This window comes from Plecotus auritus, assembly GCF_963455305.1.
Source record: "Plecotus auritus genome assembly, chromosome: 4".
Classification (NCBI taxonomy): domain Eukaryota; kingdom Metazoa; phylum Chordata; class Mammalia; order Chiroptera; family Vespertilionidae; genus Plecotus; species Plecotus auritus.
This window is the reverse complement of record NC_137775.1, coordinates 46,470,610-46,494,726: the sequence shown is the minus strand read 5'-3', so window position 1 is coordinate 46,494,726 and position 24,117 is coordinate 46,470,610. Positions and strand designations below refer to the sequence as shown.

At 37.1% G+C, this 24,117-nt stretch overlaps 1 protein-coding gene across 1 annotated transcript in view; it reads right to left on the bottom strand.

Moving 5' to 3' along the window:
• ASCC3 (activating signal cointegrator 1 complex subunit 3) overlaps positions 1-24,117 on the bottom strand; it is a 288,876-nt gene that overhangs the window by 188,692 nt on the left and 76,067 nt on the right. Inside the window, exons 11-12 of the mRNA XM_080665788.1 lie at positions 7,646-7,810; positions 1,238-1,414 (exon numbers count right to left, since the gene is read on the bottom strand). Of these exons, the coding sequence (XP_080521914.1) occupies positions 1,238-1,414; positions 7,646-7,810 (342 nt within the window). The remainder of the gene's footprint in view (positions 1-1,237; positions 1,415-7,645; positions 7,811-24,117) is intronic.

Genomic DNA, 24,117 nt, shown 5'->3' with positions numbered 1-24,117 from the left:
GCCACTCAGCCAGAAGCTGGGCTCACGGGGAGCGGGCCTAAACTGTCAGATGGACATCCCCCAAGGGCTCCTGGACTGCAAAAGAGTGCAGGCCGGGCTCAGGGACCCCCCCCCCCAAGTGCATGAATTTCGTGCACCAGGTCTCTAGTGTAATATATTAATGATCAAGATTGACATAGTAACACATGGCTTCATCTTTTTTTTTTAAGAGATCATATGGTCTGTGAATATTCTCCTGAAGATACTTCTACAGATAAAAAAATATGTTGTTAAATAGAATGATAAATATATAAATTTAATGCAAAATAAAATATTCCTTCATGATGTTTAAAAATAAAAGTCAGCATGGATGGACCTGGAGAACATTATGCTAAGTGAAATAAGCCAGTCAAGAAAGACAAATCCAAATGATTTCACTCATATGTGGAATTTAATGAACAAACTGAACTACCAATCAAAATACAGACAAACTCATAGATACAGAGCAGGCAGATAGCTCTGGTGGTAGTGATGGTGGTGGGGAGGGGAGGGGGTGGTGGTGGTGTGTGTATGTCTAGGGATTGAGCAAAAAGAAAATAAAAGAGAGAACAAAGGGAAAAATTATTTAAATAAATAAACAAATAAATAAACAAACAAACAAAAGTCCAAAATAAGCACTTTAAGCCTTCAGACGGTACAAGGTAATACTACTAAAACTAGATAAACAAACTTTTTAACGTATTATAAGGAATTTCAGAAATGCCACATATATATAATTAGTATGTATTAATTATAAAACATAAATTAAATAGAGCACCTCCCTTAATAGTTGCTACCATGTGATTATTTTCAATTGCATACAAGGTATTATTTAGTTTAAATAATATACCAACATATGTATTATTGGTTAATGAGAGCCTTTAGAAATTCACATTGTCCTTCAATCATATCAAAATAACTTTTTGAAATGCATATTCTTATATATAATTTGTATTCCTAGCTGAGAATACAAAATATACGTTGATAATAGCAATGCAAACTACTATAAGCAACTTTTTTGTGTTTTTTTTTTTTTTTTTTATAAGCAACTTTTTGGAGAAGGGATTACTCTAATACATATAGTTGAGAAAGTGCTTGACTTTGTCTAGGATATTGTATTTGTAATGCTACTGAAATGGTCTTTTGGAGCCGCTAATCCTAAATACAACAACAAAAATAATTTTAGAAAAAAAGCATAATTACTAAAATGAATACTTACCTTATTTGCACCTTTAACCCCCAGAAATGTTTGTCCAAGAGGAACTGGTCGAAAACGACCATCAAAGAAGAAAAGGCCAATGTAGGGATTAACGTGTAAAAACGCAGCAACATCGAGGTAGTTGGGTAAGGTTGCAGAGAGTCCAAGAATCCTTATCATACTCTGTGTAGATTCAACCTATGTGGATTATTTTAATTAATGTATAAAGTAGATTCAACACATCTGGATTTTTATTAAGTTTGAAGTAAGTTTAGTAAATATAAAGTATAAAACATTCACAATAAAACAAGATCCCCCAAGAAATATAGAATATTAACACATAACCTAAAAGACAGGAAATATGAAAGAAAAGTGGCCTAACTGTGGCATCAGGGATGACATAAAATAATTGAAATGTATGTTTAGTATATTTTCTGAACTAGAAAAATCCTATTAGTTAAATGTTTTCTTTTTTTTTCTAAAAATGTATCAAGGTCACAAAAAACACAGTAAATTCCATAAATGAGAAATAACATAGGTCACATTCTCTTATGACAATGTTATATACCTAGAAAGATAAAACCAAGGGATGGCCAAAAATTATATTCACTTCACAATTAAAATACATTATTATGATCCCATGATGCCCCTATCAACAACTTCATAGCAATTTTCTGCTCAGTCGAGAAGACTCAGTTAGTATAAGAAAAGTGGTCTAATGTGAGTAATAAGAATACTTTCAGAATCATCCATCCAGCAACACTGGCTTAGGACCTAACCTTTAGTCAATGGGGATACAGAACTAAATAAGACACAGATTCACACATATAGATAGATATGGATGAAAATTAAAGTACAAATATATATATACCACTTTTTACCATGAATTTGCTTTTAAAGAAATCTTATGGAAGTCAGCAAAAATCCAAGCCCAAACCAACCAAAATGAAGGAATTCTAAATAAGAAGAAAAGATGACCACACCCATTATTTAAGTAATCTCCTTTACATGTGGTAAGAACCCTTTGTAGGGATTAGAGTAAAGATTTTTAATTATGCAATAGTTCTAAGTAGTACTGGTGGTGATATGAAAGGAAAAAACCTGATTTTTGGTTTTAAAATTATTTACAACAGAAAAATTATTAAATATGGTACCCTACAAACACCAGAGATACTTTTCTGCTAAAAATCTATTTGAAAAAGAATTGTATTTTTATCTAAAAAATATAATCCTATAATTCTCAATATAGATAAGACTATATGAGAAATATTTCATTTTAAATAGTGATAATTTGGAATTTCATATCCTAAGCCAAATCTCAAAGCTCTATTCACCTAAAAAGTGTTAATTGTTAAAAACTGCCAGGGTTCTTTATCCAGCATCTTGAAGGGTTCAGGAATCTGGAGAAGGCACTGTGTGTAAATTAATCAAGAGTCCAGAGATGAAACATAACTTTGGAAGGCATTTTTGGGGGCCAGAGGAGCTTGGCTAAGGAACAAAGTTCTTTCTTCTCTCTAGACCCCTTGCTTTTTATTAACACAAACTGTCCTAAAGCAAGGTAGATATACACATCAAAGGGTAAGGTTTGGTACACAGAATCCATTGTCAGGTTGGGGAAACTGCCTACGGCTGTTCAGGTGTTTGGCCGTAGGGGGCAATAACATGTAGAATAAGATGCCCTCAGCTGTCTGGCAGCAAGCAATCATTTATGCATCCTTTTCAGGTTTGGGGAAATGCCCTTAGCCATTTTACAACAGGCGATAACATATGTGATTCAGCCCTTGCTGAGTCCTCAAGTTCCATCAACCTTTTGATTAAATTCTTGCATTTATGACCTGCTGGACTTAGCTTCCGGCAAAAAACTATAAAAAATCATATTCTACAGCATCCTCTTTATCATTAGCTCCAAAATGAAGCAGTGAATTTTTATAATGTTAAAATCTAAGTTTGAATAGTCTCCCTAACTCACCAAAAACAGTTAAGAAGACAATATTAACTCAATGCCATTAACTACAACAGATTTGGCCTTTTTTATACTTTTTTCTTTTCCAAATTTCTTTCAATTATACCTAATACTACCATGCAACTCAGAACCAGACTAGAACTATACTGTATTAGAATAGTTCCCTAAGACTCTTGTTAGTTACCAATGTTGAAGTGCTATGTAAAACACTGCCATCTACTGTAATCACAAGGAACAAATAAAACAGGTACTTTACTATTTAATAACCATAGTTGCTAGTGCTGTGCTAATACATTGGAAATATGATTAAAATCTAGTAGGGGAAACAAATGAAGGTATAATTAATTACAGCGAGTTGTGAAATTACAAGGAAGACTGATAAGTGCTAAAAATGTGCAAAGAAAGGGAGTATAGAGAACCCAGAAAACGTGCAATTTTATTGAGTGGCACACTCAAAAGAATAGTATATTTTTCAATAGATGGATGTGTAGAATGATGGAGATATATACTTTTGCATTTATAACCCTTAATCTCATAACTAAAAATATACTCTGACTTAAATATGACTAGTTTCATCTCTGAAAAGGGTCAGTAGTGCTGGACAGAAAATGGAGAAGGAACAAATAGTTTTGTGTGGCTGGAACCTATGGGTACTAAAAAAAGATGTAGAAGTTAAAATTAGAGAGGAGAACCAAGATGGCGGCATAGGTAAATAACCATACTTGCTGCCTCTCACAACCACATCAAAATTATAACTAAAAGGCAGAACAACTACCACCCAGAATCGCGGGAAAGCTGGCTGAGTGGAGGTTCCACAACTAGAGAGGTGAAGAAAGCGCATTTAGACTGGTAAGAGGTGCTGATGTGCGGAAAGAGCTGGCACCTGGATGTGCTGCTCTTTTAATCGGGAGGGAGATACAAGCTCCCGCTTGCTCTGAACTCCAGTTCCGGGCGGGACTCTGGGTGACCCAGACACATACGGGGAAAAACTGGACTGTCTGGTATCGAGGCAGGAACGTGAGGGCAGCTTTCTCTCAGAGGTGCTCGCAGCAATCATTGTTCCTACACAGGGGCACGAGACCCGGAGACCCAGGGACCTCTCAGGTGCAGGGCTGACTGGCAGACATTGCTGTTTGTTCCGCCCCACCCAATTTACAACCCCACCCAAGCTGTGTGCATCGGCTTTTGCATATGAATGGCCCGTCCTTTCTCCACCTAAAACTTGTCAAAGGGCAGCTGGGTCAGAGAGCCCCAGAGCTTCCAAAAGAAGGCCCAAGGCCTGGCAGCAGCAGCCTGCCTTGCTTCACAGCTGGGCCTCGTCTAGGTACTTCCAAACCCCATACAAAGAGGAGGAATCTGCAGATGTCTCCGTAGCTCCTGCTGGGCGGCCCCAGACAGTGGCTGACCTTGCACCTCCTTGAGATCCAAAAGCCAGTGTACCCAGTGGTCAGAGTGAGACCATATCAGATTACAACTCTTCACATCCATAAGAGACACACTCAAGAGGCAGACTCAGTGAGCACTAAAGCCCCACTGAAGCAAGTCCTGCCCCATAAGGGTGTCTCCTGCACAGCAGCTCTTCCATTGTAGACACAACTGGTCCCCACAGCCAATTGGCCTGGAGGTCAATTCCTCCCAGTTATACCAACAGCAATCAAGGCTTAACTACATCAAGACTGTGCACACAGCCCACAAAGGGATGCACCAAGAGCGTCCACCTCAGGTGACTGGGGAGGCTGAGCCACTGGGCCCTATAAGACACCTACCACACAAGGCCACTCTATCAACTCAAGGAGACTTAGCAGCTACCCAGTACATAGAAACAAAAACAGGGAAGCAGCCAAAACGTGGAGACAAAGAAACAGGTCACAGATGAAAGAAATGGATGAAAGCAAAATACTGGATATAGAGTTCAAAACACGGTTATATGGTTACTCAAGAATCTTCTAGAAACCTATAAGAAATTTAGTGAGATCCTCAAGGATATGAAAAAGGACCAATCAGAAATTAAGCATACACTGACTGAAATAAAGAATAATATACAGAGATTCAACAGCAGACTAGAGATCCCAAGAATCAAGTCAAGGATTTGAAATACTTGGAACCAAAAAAACACCCAACTGGAAAAGAAAAAAGAAAAAAGAATCAAAAAATATGAAGATAGTGTAAGGAGCCTCTGGGACAACTTCAAGCGTACCAACATCTGAATTATGGGGGTGCCAGAAGAAGAGAGAGAGCAAGATATTAAAAACAGATTTGAAGAAATAATGACAAAAAACTTCCTCTACCTGGTGAAAGAAATAGGCTTACAAGTCCAGGAAGCGCAGAGAACCCCAAACAAGAGGAATTCAAAGAGGACCACACCAAAACACATCATAATTAAAATGCCAAGGACAAAATACAAAGAAAGAATCTTAAAAGCAGCAAGAGAAAAACAGTTAGTTACCTACAAGGGAGTACCCATATGACTATCAGCTGATTTCTCAACAGAAACTTGCCTGCTGGCCAGAAAGGGGTGGCAAGAAATATTCAAAGTGATGAATAGCAAGAACCTACAACCAAGATTACTCTACCCAGAAAAGCTATCATTTAGAATTGAAGGTGAGATAAAGAGCTTCACAGACAAGAAAAAGCTAAAGGAGTTCATCACCACCAAACCAATATTATATGAAATGATGAAGGGTATTCTCTAAGAAGAGGAAGAAGAAGAAAAAGGTAAAGATAAAAAATTATGAACAACGTGACAACAAATACATATCTATCAACAAGTGAACCTAAAAATCAAATGAATAAAAAACCTGATGAACAGAACAGACTGGTGAATGTAATAGAATCTGGGGCATGGAAAGGGAGCAGACTGATAATTCTCAGGGAGGAGGTGTGGGGGGTGCAGGAAGAGATTGGACGAAGAGCTTACACTTATGGACGAGGTCAGTGTTGTGGGGGAGGCCTGGACTGGGGTGGGAACTGGGTGGAGGGGAGCTATTGGGCAGATAAAAGAGGAACATCTGTAATAATCTGAACAATAAAGATTTTAAAAATCAGGGAAGTTAAAATTAGACAGATTAGGGTTTCAACAGTCTCTAATGTCCAGCTAAGTAAATTGAATATTTTTCTTAAGATAACAAACAGCAAGTCATCAAAATTTATGAGTATAGTAGTTATGATAAACTATATAACTGAAATTTGAATATATTATGGAAGTGCCAATGTACAGGACATATTAACATATCTATGTTACATTATATTGCATATTTTTATATCATCTACACTAATAAAAGAGAAACATGCAAATTGACTATCCTTCCACTATGCCCCATCTCCCTTGCCTCGCTCCAAGGCAGGCCAGTAAGCTTGGCTTCCTCCACTCCCAGAGAAACCCAAGTCTCCTGCTCACTCCGTGGCTGCAGCCATTTTTGTTGGGATTTATTTATCTTCTATAATTGAAACTTTGTAGCCTTGAGTGGAGTCCACAGCCGGCCAGGGTTTGCGGGAAGCTTGGCTTCTTCCATTGCCTGGGAAACCCAAGCCTCCTGCTTGCTCCGTGGCCGCAGCCATCTTGGTTGGGTTAATTTGCATACTTGCTCCTGATTGGCTGGTGGGCGTGGCTTGTGGGTGTAGCGGAGGTATGGTCAATTTGTATATCACTCTTTTATTAAATAGGATATTTATAAATTATATATACAAAATTATACCATTATGCAGTTATAAATAATTTACAAAATATTTATAATTTTGATTGTTTCAAAATGTATACGATACACACATCTATTTTCTCCCTCAACTGGGATGCTCAAAAAAGAAAGATGTCCCAATCAAATCCCTTGTAAACATGCTGATGACAGACCTCCTGGTAAATGTACTAATGATACTTACTTGACTTCTAATATTATATAGTTGCAGGAATGTCCTTATCTTTGTTGTGCTTTTAGCTGAGGGACATGGTCTCTCTAAATGGTCAATCTAAATAAACCTGGAATATGGCTTCCTGAAAAATATCACTAAACTATATAAGTACCAAGGGCATAAAATCAAAACATCTCATGATCAAAATAGTTCTCTTTTGTGTAAATGATACCCTGCATAATTATTTTGAGATCTCATATGTAAAATACGGGGGAAGCGATTGGGCATGGAGAGGAGAGAATTAGATGAAATTGCTAGTATTTTCCTTTGGTCTACCATGGTTTAATACTGCTTAGTCAATATTAGATTTAGCTTTGCAATACAGGTTTAGAACAGAAGTTTTCCAGTATTTATTTTAGTTCAAGAGACTTCAATAAAATAAGACTTAAAAAGAAGATAGGGTATTTTTAACATGAAAATGAAATTGCCAAAGTTTTCTCCACAGTAAAATTAACTTTATCCCCATGAGCAATACATATTAATATTTCTTTGCATGCTACATTTAAATTTAAAAAGTTATTCATACCTCCATAATAAGCTTTTAAGTAACTTTCTCTTACCTGTCGTAAAGTACGTGCCACGATGCTTTCTAATACTGGCCCTCTATCTTCATGTAGCAAATGAACTTCATCAAGAATGAGGAGCTTTACAATTTGGGAAAGAGCTACATCCCCAACACTCTTTCTTGTTACTACATCCCATTTTTCTGGTGTGGTCACAAGCATCTATAAGATAAGAAAAGATAGTCAAATTAAAAAGGTGAAAAAGTCATATAGATATTTAAATTTTAATTGTGTCACCCAAAGAGAAATATGATTGGCCACTTATGTATCAGTATAGATCAAATAAAAAGTGTTAAAAATATCTCAGAATCACTCTAGGCAATGGTCACTTCAACAAGACCTTTCTCTAAGTTGTGGTATTAAAAATTAACGAAGTAGTCAGTCATTCAATTGTAGGGTGACATGTACAAAGTCAAGTTTTTTAAAAAGTATCTTACAATGCAAAAAACAAGTGACACTATCTTTTAAACCTGCATATTCTCATAATGTCCTTTATTTGAAAAGGGACAAAGGAGTGAACAAAGCATTAAATGGAAATGAAAAAGAAACCAAGAATCCATTCTAGGAATGGTCACCTGTTTATATCTATCCAAATTTAGAGGAAACTTTACTATTGATACCCAGTTTTTAAAAAATACCCAGTTTTTTAATATCAACTATATATGCAGTACTTTACACCAAAAAGTGATATACATACTACAACATAACTGGTAGATAACAGGAACCCAAACAATAAGCCACTGGTGATCCAGGGCCTATAGCACAAGAGCTAGGCCCAGGGTACTTATGAGAACTTCACAGAAGTAGACCATCTGACAGGAAGCTTTGATTATATATCTATTTGCTTTTCACCTGGTGAGTTGTTTGAGTCCTCTAAAAGCATACTGTGGCAGAGAAAAAGATGACAAGCTCAATAATATCTTCTACTAATAATAACATTAGGAAATAATCCTGTAAGTGGATAATTCGAAGAACACATGAGATAGCAAATGGAAACCAAAGCTATTCTTAGCCAGGACATCAGATTATAAACATTGTTACATTATTTTGTGTATCACTAAGAAGTTCAAAAACAGCACTAGCGAATAAATTTTTAAAATGTGTCTTGCAATTGATGAAATATGGCTCATTCAGTTGAAAACGTTAGAATCTATTAACTAAAGAGTAGTACTCATGAATGCTTGTTAACACATCTGTGGTAAAAGCAGTCAGCCTGGAGTTGTTACAAATTACATTCAAATGCTATAGATATAGACCAGGCAACAGTTTACAAAATTTAGGAAGTCTATCTTCCTTTTAAAACACATAATCACATACCTACTCAATCAACAAGCTTATAAATTACATGAATGTTTTAACTTAAAGATTAAATCTAAAATGTCACATGGTTTAAATTCCATGAACCTATGTATAATTACAGTTATACTAACCTCTGTTATACACATGTCAACTCTGATGGATGGCAGCAGCCCCTGTAATAGAATCTGACAGCTAGCAGATTATATCTGCCCCTTAGGACAGCACAACAAATCAGTTAGTTCCAACTACTCCCTTTTCTGTATGTTTTTAATGTTCCTTCTTCTCTCATCAATTCACATGTAAAACACAGAGTCCTCTTAAGTATCTAGTTGTATTTATGTTAAGGATGACAGCCTTCAATTATAAAATGAAAATATATAAATTAATTAGGAAATCTTCAAATATAAAGGTATTCTTACTGCATATTCTTTGTTGAAAAGGTATCATGTGGTCAAGCTACAACATAAAGAATGTAATCTTAGTATTTCTATGTTTGAAAACATTCTATACTAGTTTTAGTTAAAAGTTTCAAAAGTAATATTAAATAAAGAAACAATGTATAATTCAATAAAACAATCTATAACTTTTGAAGGAAGAGAGCATGAAGTGCTGAGTATAGGGGAGAATAAGTTCCTATAATATGTAATTCAAAATTGAACATTCAAGAAAATACTTTCTAGACCACTTGTGTTTACAGCTAGAGTAGAATTCCTTATAGTTCTTTTGGTTGATTTAAAACACTTTCCAGTAATCCCAGAACATACATACTGAAGTCTAGTGTCATCGTATAAGCTTGTAAAGCATACAATCCCTTAGTTTTACCTAGAACTTAACTAATTACACATAGATAAAAATACTAAAATTGTTCATACTACCATGTGTATAAGCTATAAAGACCTTGCTCTCATCATTCTGGCTGCTTGTCCATAATACCCCAGGATCTCAAACCACTAAGTCTTGTAGAGCAAGGATTAACAGTGATTTCTCTTGTTCACTCACAAAGACAAGTTCTTGACATGTGAATAACTGATGATATAAATTAGTCCTGTGGTAAGTCCTGTTCTGTACCATTGAGATAGAGAACAAGTTTCCTTGGCTTTTGTAAAGTAGTCTTCTTCATCGGACTGGTAAAAGTACTCTGTGAAAGTGGGGAAAAATCCTCTCTCGTATGACCTTGAACATTTCATAGGCACTTCTCTTTCCTACCACACATGCAAAGCTCAGCTTAGGATCGACTTCTTACTAAAATAAAACACTTTAAGATGTCATATTGTAATACAAAAGTACTAAAACCTCAAATGTGATGGGCTAAAAGTATATTCTGTAGCTCTTCACGAAAATGATTCCAAAAAATACCAATTTTTTTCAACTCTTCAAATAATTCCAGACATTCAATATTAAGAGATTTTACTAATTCAAGAATAATAAGCAAAAGTTTGCTGGGGATCTACTATTGGGAAGAAGATAAATGGAGGATTCTAAATCTTAACAAATTATGGCAGGATATAGGCTGATGAAAATGAGCGCAAATAAGGTAACTAGTTGTCCTTACTGCTTATCTGCTTATATTATGTGGAACCTTTCTATTTTACTTAGAAAAAGAACAAAGGCAGGACATGCATACTATTTAATCACAATCGGTGGTTATTCAAAGAAGAATTTCTCAATAGAAGCTTATGACCAAGTCACTCACTCCATGTCCATGGTTAGAAATACAAAGAAAAAGCCAAGAAGTTTACAAGCGTATATTTTAAGAAAGAAAAAGAAACAAAAAAAACAGCAAAGAAGTAAAATGTGGTCAAAACTCTTCCACAATGTTATGAAATGTAATGGTCACCTATGAGGGGCAGACGAGGCAGCTGACCCTATGCAAGCAAATGCCACTGACTCTAAGTATAAACTACACAGAGCCAAGTGAAATTACATCTTTTTCTGCACTTTTTTCTCCTTTCTCTCCAACTTCCTACAACCTAACAAATTTATAGCACTGAAAAAGGGATCAAACACACTTATATGTTACTGGCTTTTAAGTGGCTTAACAGAAACTCACATAACACTAAAAACGAGGCACAAAAATTAATAAAGGAGAAAAGCAAATACGGCCAAAGGATTAGCCAAAGCAGTATCTGTGATTAGGTATAAAAACTGGCTCTAAGCTTTCGTGACACCCAATTGAAAAACTGGGAGCAATCTTAGCAAGATGGCAGCAGAGGAGTTTTCCAGTGCTCAGTCACTGCCCCTCAGAAACACCAATTTGAACAACTATTCGTGCATGAAAATAATTTCACAAGAGCTTAGGACTCCAGGTGATGGATTACAGTATGTGGATGAAGCACAGAAATAAGAAAAGATACATTGAGTAGAAAAGATAAATTCACATTACCACCATCAACACCCCCGTCTCCCCCCACCTAAGCCCAGGCAGCCCAGCAGAGAGATATCCGCCTTATTGGAGAAGGAAAGTAAATGAGTACCCAATTCACTTCAGACAGCCTGCCCCAGCACCAGGCCTACTTTCCCTTAAGGCCTGCGGTGCCCCCCTGAGAGGTTCCCAAAACCCAGATTCCTGGTTCTACCAGCATGTACCTAATGGCTCTAGCAGCCCAAGTAAGGTGACTCTCATGTTCCCAGGCAGAATCCATGGTGCCAGGTTACCAGCAGGCTCCTGGGAATCCCAGCCCAGTACATGAAAATGTGCTCAAAATCACTAATCATCAGGGAAATGCAAATCAAAACCACAATGAGCTACCACTCAAACAAACCTGTTAGACATTGCCCCTTTTACCTAAGGTGTCTGTTCTGGGTTGATTTGTGTCCCCACAAAGAGACTATTCAAGTCCTAATCCCTGGTACCTATACATGTGACGTTATTTGGAAATAGGGTCTTTGTAGATGTTAGCATGATAAACTTTGCAAGCAGCATTGGTATTTTTAAAAATAAATTTTCTAATTACTTTGCTATTTTTACTTAGTTAATATCTGTAAGAATATGGAACAATCACATGATAGGAAAAAGTAACTAAATGTTGATATAAAACAAACAAAAAATAGAAACCATTAATAGAAATTGACCCACACTCCCCTCTGTGCTTCTCTAACATTATGAAGCATCCTATTTTTTCCCAAAGGAATACTCATGAAATAGCCTAAATTGTTATGCTAAGTTTTGGGTTTTTTTTTTTTCAGTGAAAGCAAAGATAATTAGGTTACCGAGTGCTTTTAACTTAAAAAGTAAGAAAAGGGTCTCATATAATACACTAGAGGCCTGATGCACGAAATTCGTGCAAGAGTAGGCCTTCCTTCCCCCCAGCTGCCCTCTGGCAGCCGGGACCGGGCTTGCTTCCCTCAGGCTGCCCGCAGGCACCCAGGACCCCGGCTTGCTTCCCTCCAGCCACCTGCAGGCACCCGGGACCCAGGCTGGCTTCCCTCTGGCCGCCCACAGGCACTCGGACCCGGGCTTCTGTCACAGCCCCGGCTTCATCCGGAAGGACGTCCAGTCTAATTAGCATATTATGCTTTTATTATTATAGATAATTTGCATTCACTGGACAGATTGTTATGCATGAAAAATTATCATTCTCTTACTACCCTCTCCAACCCAAATATATTAAGAACAAAACAGTTAAAAGCAGTAGTTTATATATAGAAGTATACTTTTCAGTCAAAGCATTTTAATATTTTATAGCTTTTAAATCTTGAAAGAGTAAAAATAATTAACTAACACTAAGATTTCCATGATTCTTCAAAATAATTTATAGAATTCTTACTAATGAAAGTAATGAGATATTCTTCAAACCAGAACTCTCATTACTTCTTTTTTTTTTTTTTAAATATATTTTATTGATATTTTACAGAGAGGAAGGGAGAAGGATAGAGAGCTAGAAACATCGATCAGCTGCCTCCTGCACACCTCCCACTGGGGATGTGCCCACAACCAAGGTACATGCCCTTGACCGGAATCGAACCCGGGACCCTTCAGTCCACAGGCCGACGCTCTATCCACTGAGCCAAACCGGTTTCGGCTCATTACTTCTTAATGGTAAGCCTTCAAAGCAGAAAACGTTTATCCTGGCAAATAATTTTTACTTTTCATCAGGGATTTTAAAAGTGGTAGCCTTCTAATTCCATTATGTATAAACACATGGTGAAGACTATTAAAACGAATCATAAACTAATCATTGTTCTTAGAGATAAAAACTTTCACATTTTAGGTTCTAGTCCCTTTGTTTGGATATCTCGCTTAACAAAAGAAAGCTTAAAATTTTATTTTGGTTAATTGCTTAATTATATGAAATTGGAAATGCAAATAGAAAAAAACACACAAGAAAAAAAAAAACTCAATGTTTATAGAGTTAAAAAGGACTGAAAAATCATTACTGCCACTAAAAACACACTAATTATGTTTGTGCAGTCACTTGAAAAATTAAGCTTAAAAAGTCAAGAATCACCTTCAAAATATAAAAGAATATTATTGTTGTTTTTTTATTCAGCTTCTAAAATAAGTACTATTAAAAACAAATCCCAAAACAAACAAAGAGGACAACTAGGGAAATAAGAAGCAACATTATAACAAATACAATACCACACTAATTTCTAAACTAAATCAGTATAACAGAATATTTATATTTCATCATTAAGACTGGGTTTTTCAACCTGTTTAAAAACTGTATACATACTTAAATAGCTTAGAGAATAATGATTTCAAAAGATTAGTATTCTTCACTTATTTATGAAACAAATAACACAGTATTTTAATGAACTAGAAAATGATTTTATCCTCAATATCCTGACTGTCCTAACGTATGGCAGAAGTTCAGATCTTTACAAAATCCATAAGTTGAAACAAATCCTTTTGTGCTGATAAAATCTACATTGTGCATCATTTTCACTTCCTTTTAATTTTTCTTATTCCATGTTTTATAAGGCAGCTTAAATTTATGTTACTTTCTTTTTAGCTCTTAATACCAAATAGAACATTGAGTGAGAGAAGGAGATTTGAGGGAGGGGATGGTGATGGTTATAAGTAAGCTATAAAACTACGCTGTATTTTCCAGAGCAAACTATAATCAACATAGTGATGTGGCAATTTCAATGCCTAGATATGTAATATAAAGATATACGGGCTGAAGTTAAACTGATTTCTAAAAGGGCCATAGATCACTTGAGATCTCAGAGGGGAGGGGAGTGGGGGGACTGGAAGAGATTAGCCAACACAAACGCATATATGCATAGCCCATGGACACAGACAACATGAGGTGAAGGGGGAGGTGGGAGGTGGCGGGGTCAAAATGAAGTGGGGATAGGGGACATCTGTAATAATGTCAATAGAGATTCTCAAGTGCATAGCTGAGAACTGTATCAGAACAGGTTCAGAACAAAGAAAGCCTATTGTTTGTAAACATTTTCTTAAACTGAAGACCAGAGACTGTAAGACTAAATTCTACAAAAGCGGAGTGGCTTAGCAATAATTAGCTGCTTTCAAAACTGTGACAAAACCTCGTATGCTGGAACTATATGCCACCTAACAAAAGGAAAAGCAGGGGAAACTCCCTCAGCCTCTGTCCTCCGAATTGCCATAATGCTTCCTCCAAACACTCTACTGTCACTGTCCAATAGAACTTTCTGTGAAGATAGTAATGTTCTATATCTGCATTATCTAATTCAGTAACCACTGGTGATTACTGAACAGCTGAATGGGGCTAGTTCAAATGAGGGAAAGAATTTTCAATTTTATTACATTTTATTTAATTTTAATTTTAATAGTCACATGTGGCTAGTGGCTACTACATTGAAAGCCCTGCACTATAACCCTAATTTTAGAAAATGAAGAATACATGGCAGGTGTGTGTATGTGGTCCTTTCCAACAATCAGCAATCCACTCTGTATGGTTAGCTAATGTCATTAAAATTGTTGTGGATATATAACTATTGACATGAATAGTTGTTCATGACACATTGTTAAATGATAAAAAAGCAAGGATATAAACAGCTTTTTGCATGATTCTATTAAAAAATAGTTAATGCTCATTAAGAAATCATGTGCCAAGCACTTTCCTAAATAGTTCACATGTATAAAAATCAATTACCTTCAATGTATCAGTATGACCATAGTGCCTTATATCAAATATATGAATATATCTTAGCACAAAAATGAGAACATACTTGTAATAACTTGTTATTGGACATGTTAACATAATTTTTGTTTGTCTATTATTAAATTTGTCAGTAATGAAAAAATATGCATTGAAATGAGAAGGAAAAATAAAAAAACTAAAAGTATTAAAAAAGCAATTACCAGTAAATACCTTAAAATAATAAATAATATTAAGAGTGTTGTGGGTATTTTTTCCCTACATTTAAAACATTTATAATCTCTTTTGAGTCACTTTAGATTTCATTGCCATTAAAGCATTGTATTCAGGGGGTTCAAGTTTAGCAAAATAATTTTTAAAAATAGTTACAATCAACATTTCACACTTTTATAACTTATCTCTATATTCGATGGTTTCTAGATAAGATTGCATAGTACTAGATGGAAAAAGTTATCAAATTAAACCGAAACATATAGAGTCATGTAGGAATGAGAAGACCTGGACTATATCAAAACAACTTTGACATAGAACAAAGTTGGAGGACTTACTAAACCATCTGCTTCCAAGACATTTTATATAGTCACTAGAGGCCCAGTGCAAGGATTTCATGCACCGGTGAGGTCCCTCGGACTGGCCTGCGCCCTCTCGCAATCCGGGACCCCTTGGGGGATGTCGGACTGCTGGTTTCGGCCTGATCCCCACAGGCCAGGCTGAAGGACCCCACCGGTTCCCCTCTTGCACCAAGCCATTTTCAGCCCGATCCCCACAGGCCAGACTGAGGGACCCCATTGGTGACCCTCTTGCACGGGGCCAGTTTCAGCCCAACCCTCGCAGGCCAGGCTGAGGGACCCCACTGGTGCATGAATCCCCTTTCCTCTGAGATTTATCAGTCTGTTCCATGTTTCCATGCCTGTGTGTTGAGCATCATGGCTACCGGTCGAACGATTGAATGGTCACTTAGGCTTTTATATATATAGATATATAGATAGTATTCAAGATAGTGTGATATTGGCATAATGGTAAACACACAAATTAATGGAACAGAACAGAATCCAGAAACAGAGGCACAAACATATAAGGTCAATTAGTTTTCAATAATGGTGCCAAGGCAATCCAATGGAGAAAAGAGAACTGCGACAACAAATGGTGCCAGATCAGCAGGCATTAAAAAAAAAAAAAAAAAAAGGAAAGAAAGAAAAAAACTGCATCCCTTCCTTACTTCTATCTTACACAGAAAATCAACTTAAAATGGAACATGGCCAAAAAAATAAAATTTCTAGGATAAATCATAGAAGAAAATCTTATCATGGGCTTGGCAAATATTTTTAAAACAGGATACACAAAACATAAACTATAAAAGAAAATGTCAATAAATTAGGAGTCTGTAAAAATGAAAAGTGTTTACTTTTCAAGACACTGTTATGAACATGAAAAGAATGCTTACCAACTAGAAGAAAGTATTTACAAAGCACATATTCAACACAGGACTTGTATTTAGAGTCATACAGTCTTATGACTCAACAGTAAGATAAACCAGCATTTAAAATACTTTAAACAAGACAAACAATTTGTAAAGATACATCACCAAAGAAAACATACAGATGCCAAAAAAAAAAAAAATATGAAAAGATGCTCAGCATCATTAGTCATTAGGGAAATGCAAATTAAAAACACAATGATATGCTACTACACACCCACTAGAACTGCTAAAATTAAAAAGAGAAACCACTAAATAAGATAAAGACATCTACAACTAGATACACCATAATAAAACTTCTGGAAAGTAAAAACAAAGACAGAATCTTGAAAAGAGACTGAGAGGAACCAAAAACATATTATCTATAGGGGAAAAATAATTTAACGGCAGTGGACATTACTTCAGAAACCTTAGGGGCTAGGAAAAAAATGGCACATTTTTTAAGTCCTAAAAGAAAAGCACTGACAACCTACAAATCCATATCTAGCAAAAATATCCTTTAGGAATGGAGATAAAATAAAGACATCTCAGATTTTATACAGAAAGGTAGAAATATAAATTAAACATATGCATAGATATTCAGATAAAACTGCAACCTGAGCATATGGGATTTCTAACCAATTTCCTCATCTCCCCTTTTGTCCTATCCCCCACCATGCCCCTAAGCATATACATATTCTTTTTGAAAAATCAATAAAATATATACCACAGGAAAAACCTAATTGAGAAAGGAGTAAATGAGGGCAGTGTGACATTAACACTGCCCATGACATGAGCACTTGCATATGCATCACACACACCCTCTAAGGTTGCTAGAGCTCTGATCTAGCAGAATAACAAAATAGACATTCAGGGTGCCCTTTGCTGTTGCCTGGGCCTGAGAGAGGGGGAACAGAATCTTACTCCATCCTCAACCAAAATAGAAACAAAAATAAAACCTGAAATAACCCATCTCAACTCCCAATGCTGCACAGATAAATCCTGCCCAGGATAAGAATGAGCAAACAAATACAAGAGGAAAAGAATGTTAGAACGTAGAGCAAATGCTATGTTTTGATACAAAGTTACTGTCAGGACAGGAGAAACCTTTTCTAAAATTTCTAACCAATATTTTCACTGAGGTTCAAACGAACACTGCATTTGTGATATTAGGAAGGAATGCAGAAGGGGTCATCTGAGTTGAGGAAAGAGAAAGTATAAGGAAAAGGTATAAGGAATTGCTCAATGGAACAACTAAAAAACACAATGAATATTTTAAAGTAATAATTCTTCATAGAGAGTACATTTGGGAGAAGTTTGAAATTAATGGCAGATGTAGAATAAAAAATAAGTGGAAAGGTAGGTGGGTGTTTTCAATGATGAGAAACTTACTATGTTGTTCAAAGTTGCTTTTCAGTTGAGCATCAAAGAATTATTCTCCTGACAATAAATCATAGAATTATATAATTCTATCTTGTAAAAGAAAATTTTACATTCAAATCTCAATAAAATTATAACTCATACTAGACCTGACAGTCTCTAGTGAACCACAAAACAGATCATGTCCCATATTATACTTAATTAAACAAGATTCTTAACAAGCTCGGTAGTTGGACTTAATTCAATAAGCAATAAAGAATAAGTGAAAGTTTATGAGCAACGGAATAATATGATCAGAACAGCATGACAGAGAATTTGCCTTCCCATATTTAAAAAAGATAAACTAACATCTCTGAAAACATTTTTGAAAAATGACAGAAAAAATTTAAGAAGATATTTGTATTAATTATTGGGATACTTATTTACCGAAAAATATAAAATGGGAATCATGAAAAGCTATTTAAAATTTAAAAAGTGGAACACAGTAGGGAAAGCAGGGAGTTAAAACTTCAAAAATAAAAGTCAAGTATGTCTGTACTCCCACGTGCTCAGCAGTCCTCCTGCTGTGCTCTCTCTGTAACCCAATCAAAGGCAGTGATGCAGCAGTCTATTCATCTGTGCAAATATGTAGAAAGGTAAGGTGTGAATATGTAGAAAGATCTCATTTCAGGTCTACAAAAAATTAGCATCACTGGCAGTAGGGCTACTTCAGAGGAGAATAAAGAGCATCACAATCTAGAAGAAGAGCATCACAATTTATAACTCTTATTGAGGCCAAGCACATGGCTCCTGCCCTTGCAGAGTTAACAAATATTCACAAAGGATACAGAGCAGGTCTAGAAAGTACATAGATGAGCAAATGGGGAAAGGGGGATGCTCATAAACCTTCTGAAAATTTAATTTGTAAATCAAGGTAGATTTTAATGAGTTTGACTTTTTGGATTTATAAAATGGAGACACTACTCAATAAGGTTCTAGTACTGACTGAGGATGCATATACACATAGCACAGTGTCTGGATCATTTGAATTCAAATGCTACCTGCCTTTCCATAAATATTCTTTTGTTAGTATCAATAAGCAGTGGGATACAGTATAAGAGCAATCAAGATTTTATTAAGTGCACAAATTATGTAAAGAGAACCAACATTTGTTAGAGAAAGTTACTCTACGTAAAAAAAAAACTTTAGCCAAAACCGGTTTGGCTCAGTGGATAGAGCATCAGCCTGAGGACTGAAAGGTCACAGGTTCGATTCCGGTCAAGGGCATGTACCTTGGTTGCAGGCAAATCCCCAGTGGGGGTTGTGCAGGAGGCAGCTGATCGATGTTTCTCTCTCATCGATGTTTCTAACTCTCTGTCCCTCTCCCTTCCTCTCTGTAAAAATGCCAATAAAATATATTTTAAAAAATAAATAAATAAAATAAAATAAAAAAATAAAAATATACTTTAACGAAAACAAATTTAGAATGCTTCAAGGAAAAAGCTAAATGATATCTAATCTCTCAAATTTCATAGACAGTATTACAAATTTGATCATATATCAAAGACTAGAGAAAGTCCTTTTAATTAAAAGGCACTTTAAGAAATTATTAAAATAGACACTGAGAAAAGATGGCAGCTGGCAGGACGGATGTGAGAGGAAGTGAGTGAGTGAGGGTATGAAAGGAGAGTGTGTGGATGTGCGTGGTGTGTGTGTGAGTGAGGGAAAGTTAAATCTTACAGGAGCAGCAGGGGCTGGCAGATAGGCTCTCCTTCACGAGGAGAGACTACCACCGCTGCGGGCACTCCCTGGACAGTGGGACTCTAGCACGGAGCCATGCCATCTTGAAGGGGAGAACTGTCTTTTTTAGGAACTCATCAACACCACCAACCAGACAGGCCTTGGAACTGCCCCGCGACCCAGCAGCCACTGCAGCCAAAATCCTGCTACCCCACCCGCAGACCCGCGGACCCTGGGACCTCCACATCCAAAGGTGCACCTCTCGGCAGCAGTAAGTGCAACCTCCCCCTCTCCAGCGGCAGAACTCCGGATTCCCGAGTATCTAGCCCTGTAGGCAGCCAGGGCACTCCACTCTTTAGGCAGCGCTTGGGAGCTGCTGAGAGCCCCCGAGGGTGTGATTCTGCACAGACAAGGGCGCGCAGCCCCACAGTAGAAATTCTGAATTCCCTCTTCCTGGATAATTGCCCACATTCACCCCAGCTGCTCAACCTCAATGCATCAGAACTCTGCGCCCCGCAAGCGCACCTCCACAGAGGCGAAGTTCCAACAAGCAGGCACCCTGAGCCCATCTACCCACAGGGTGCTAGTGGGAGCCACTGTGAGCTCTCCCTGGGTGCGATCTTGAACAAGCGGCGGCGCACTCCCTACCAGCAGTAGAAGTTTTGAATTCACTCATCCTGGATACTGGCCCCACAGGCGCCTCAATTGCGCGGCTACACTGCCAGGGCCCTTCAGAGCCCTTCAGTGTGCCTCGCTGGCAAATGTACCATGGATGCTCCTGTGAGCCGCCACTGGGAGTAAGTGCCTATCCTCCACAGGTGCAACAGCAAAAGCTGGGTCTGCCCACCCCAAGACTGCAGAACTCTGGGCACCACAGTCACACCTTTCCAGAGAGCAGACCCCCTGAGCCCCATCACCCCAACAGACAGTTCCTGGGTGCCACTGTGAGTCCCTGCTGGGCACGCGTGATTTCAGTTAAGGGTGCAAGACAGCAAAAAGTGGGTCACTCCCCTCCACAGCGGCTGACTTCTAGACACCGCAGTTGTGCCTCTCAAGCTCACAGGCCTACATCAAGAGAACCCAAACAGCTCAAGTACGGAGCTACAATAGATTAACAAGCCCAGGAGAACTGAGAGATTATGCCAGTAGCACCATCCCCAAAACAACCTGGGTAGCAAAGCAATTGGATCTACAATTAAAACATTACAGGAAAACATGGGAAGACAAAGCAATCCCCAAAGGAAAGAAAAAGAGGAACCACCAGAAAGGGAGTTAAATGAATTCGAGGCTAGCAGCTTATCAGAGAAAGAATTCAGAGTAATGGTTATAAGGATGTTTAAACGCATGGATGACAAATACACATAGCTCAATGACAAATACACACAACTCAATGAGAACTATAAGGAGCTGAATGAGAATGTCACCAACATGAAAAGAAACCAAGAGGAGATGAAGAATGACATAGCTGCAATAAAGAATACAATGGAAGGCTTAAACAGTAGACTAGAAGAGGCTGAGGACCACATCAGCAAATTAGAAGACAAGGTAGGAAAAAACACAAAAACACAGCAGCAACTGGAAAGAAGATTTAAAAAGCAAGAGGAGAGCCTAAGGGAGCTCTGGGACAACACAAAACGAAACAACATTCGCATAATAGGGATACCAGCAGGAGAGGAAGAGAAGCAAGGAATAGAAAACCTGTTTGAAGAAATAATGACAGAAAATTTCCCTGATATTGGCAAGAAAAAAACTATGCAAGTCCAAGAAGTACATAGAATCCCAAACAAGTTGAACCCCAAAGGACCGACACTAAGACACATCATAATTAGATTGGCGAACACCAACAACAAAGTAAGAATCTTAAAGGCTGTCAGAGAGAGATAGAAAGTTACTCCTATTAGAATATCAACTGATTTCTCAACAGAAACACACCAGGCCAGAAGAAAATGGAATGAAATATACAAAGTGATGCAAAGCAAGGGACTGAATCCAAGAATACTATACCCGGCAAGGCTATCATTCAAAATTGAAGGTGGAATCAGGAGCTTCACAGACCAAAAAGGGCTAAGAGAGTTTATCACTACCAAGCCAGCAATGCAAGAAATGCTAAAGGGACTGCTGTAAAAAGAAGAAAGAGAAAGGCAAGAAGAAACATAAACACTAAGGAAAAATATGACGACCAACATGTACTTGTCAATAATAACATTAAACATAAATGGATTAAATGCACCAATCAAAAGACATAGGGTAGCTGAATGGATAAGAAAACATGACCCATATATTTGCTGTCTACAAGAGACCCATCTCAGAGCAAAGGAATCACACAGACTGAGAGCAAAGGGATGGAAAAACATTTTTCAGGCAAATGGAAATGAGAAAAAAGCTGGGGTTGCGACACTTATATCTGATAAAATATACCTCAAAGTAAAGGCCATAACAAGAGATAAGGAAGGCCACTACATAATACTAAAGGGAGCAATTCAAAAAGAAGATATAACTCTGGTAAACATATATGCACCCAATGCAGGAGCACCCAAATACATAAAAATTCTCCTGGAAGATATCAAGTGAGAGATCGACAACAATACCATCATAGTAGGAGACTTTAACAAACCACTGACATCACTGGATAAATCCTCTAGACAAAAAATGAGCAAAGAAACAGCAATGCTAAATAACACACTAGATCAGATGGACCTAATTGATATCTTCAGAGCATTTCACCCCAAAGCCACGGAATATACGTTCTTCTCAAGTGCACATGGGACATTTTCAAAAATAGACCACATATTGGGTCACACGCAAAGCCTCCCCAAATTCAAAAAGATTGAAATCATATCAAGCATTTTCTCAGACTACAATGGCATAATATTAGAAATAAACTATAATAAAAACATTACAAAGAAGTTCAAACACGTGGAAGCTGAATAGCATGCTGCTAAACAATGATTGGGTTATCAATGAGATCAAAGAAGAAATTAAAAACATCATGGAAACTAATGACAATAAAAACACAACATTGCAAATCCTATGGGACACAATGAAAGCAGTCCTGAGAGGGAAGTTTATAGCTCTACAGGCCTACCTCAAAAAACAAGAAAAAATGGTAATAAATCATCTAACCCAACAACTCAAAGAATTAGAAAGAGAGCAACAAGAAAAGCCCAGAGTGAGCAGAAGGAAGGAAATAATAAAGATCAGAGCAGAAATGAATGACATAGAGACCAAAAAAACAATACAAAAGATCAACAAAACCAAGAGCTGGTTCTTCAAAATGATAAACAAGATTGATGAACCTCTAGCCAGGCTCACCAAGAAGCAAAGAGAGAGGACCCAAATAAACAAAATCAGAAATGAAAGAGGTGAAATAACAACAGATGCCACAGAAATACAAAGGATTGTTAAAAAATACTATGAACAACTCTATTCTAACAAACTAGACAACCTGGAGGAAATGGACACATTCCAAGAAAAATACAACCTTCCAAAACTTACTCAGGAAGATTCTAAAAATCTCAATAGGCTGATAACTATGGAAGAAACTGAAGCAGTCATCAAAAAGCTCCCAGCAAACAAAAGCCTGGGGCCAGACGGCTTCACAGGACAGTTTTACCAAACATTCAAGGAAGAATTAAAACCTATCCTCTTCAGACTACTCCAGAAAATTCAAGAGGAAGGAACACTTCCAAGCTCCTTCTATGAAGCCAGCATCACCCTAATACCAAAACCAGATCAAGACAACACAATGAAAGAGAATTACAGGCCAATATCCCTCATGAACATAGATGCCAAAATCCTCAACAAAATTCTAGCAAATCGAATCCAGCAGTACATCAGAAAGATCATACACCATGACCAAGTAGGATTTATCCAGGGGATGCAAGGATGATAGAATATTCGCAAATCAATAAACGTGATATATCACATAAATTGAGAGATAAAAATCATATAGTCATATCAATTGATGCAGAAAAAGCATTTGACAAAATCCAACACCCTTTCTTGATAAAAACTCTCAGCAAGGTGGGAATAGAAGGATCATACCTCAACATAATAAAAGCCATATATTACAAACTACAGCCAACATCATCCTCAATGGGCAAAAACTAAAACCATTTCCCCTAAGAACAGGAACCAGACAGGGATGCCCACTCTCCCACTCCTGTTCAACATAGTGCTGGAAGCACTAGCCATTGTGATCAGACAAGAAAAAGAAATAAAAGGCATCCAAATTGGAAAAGAAGAAGTAAAACTGTCCTTATTCTCAGATGACATGATACTGTACATAGAAAACCCTAAAGACTCCATCAAAAAATTATTAGACTTAATAAATGAATTTGGCATTGTAGCAGGAAACAAAATTAATGCCAAGAAAGCTATGGCATTGCTATATACCAATAATGAACTTACAGAAAGAGAGACTAAAAAAGCAATCCCATTTACCATCGCAACAAAAACATTAAGATACCTAGGAATAAACATAACTAAGGAGGTAAAAGACCTATACATGGAAAACTACACTG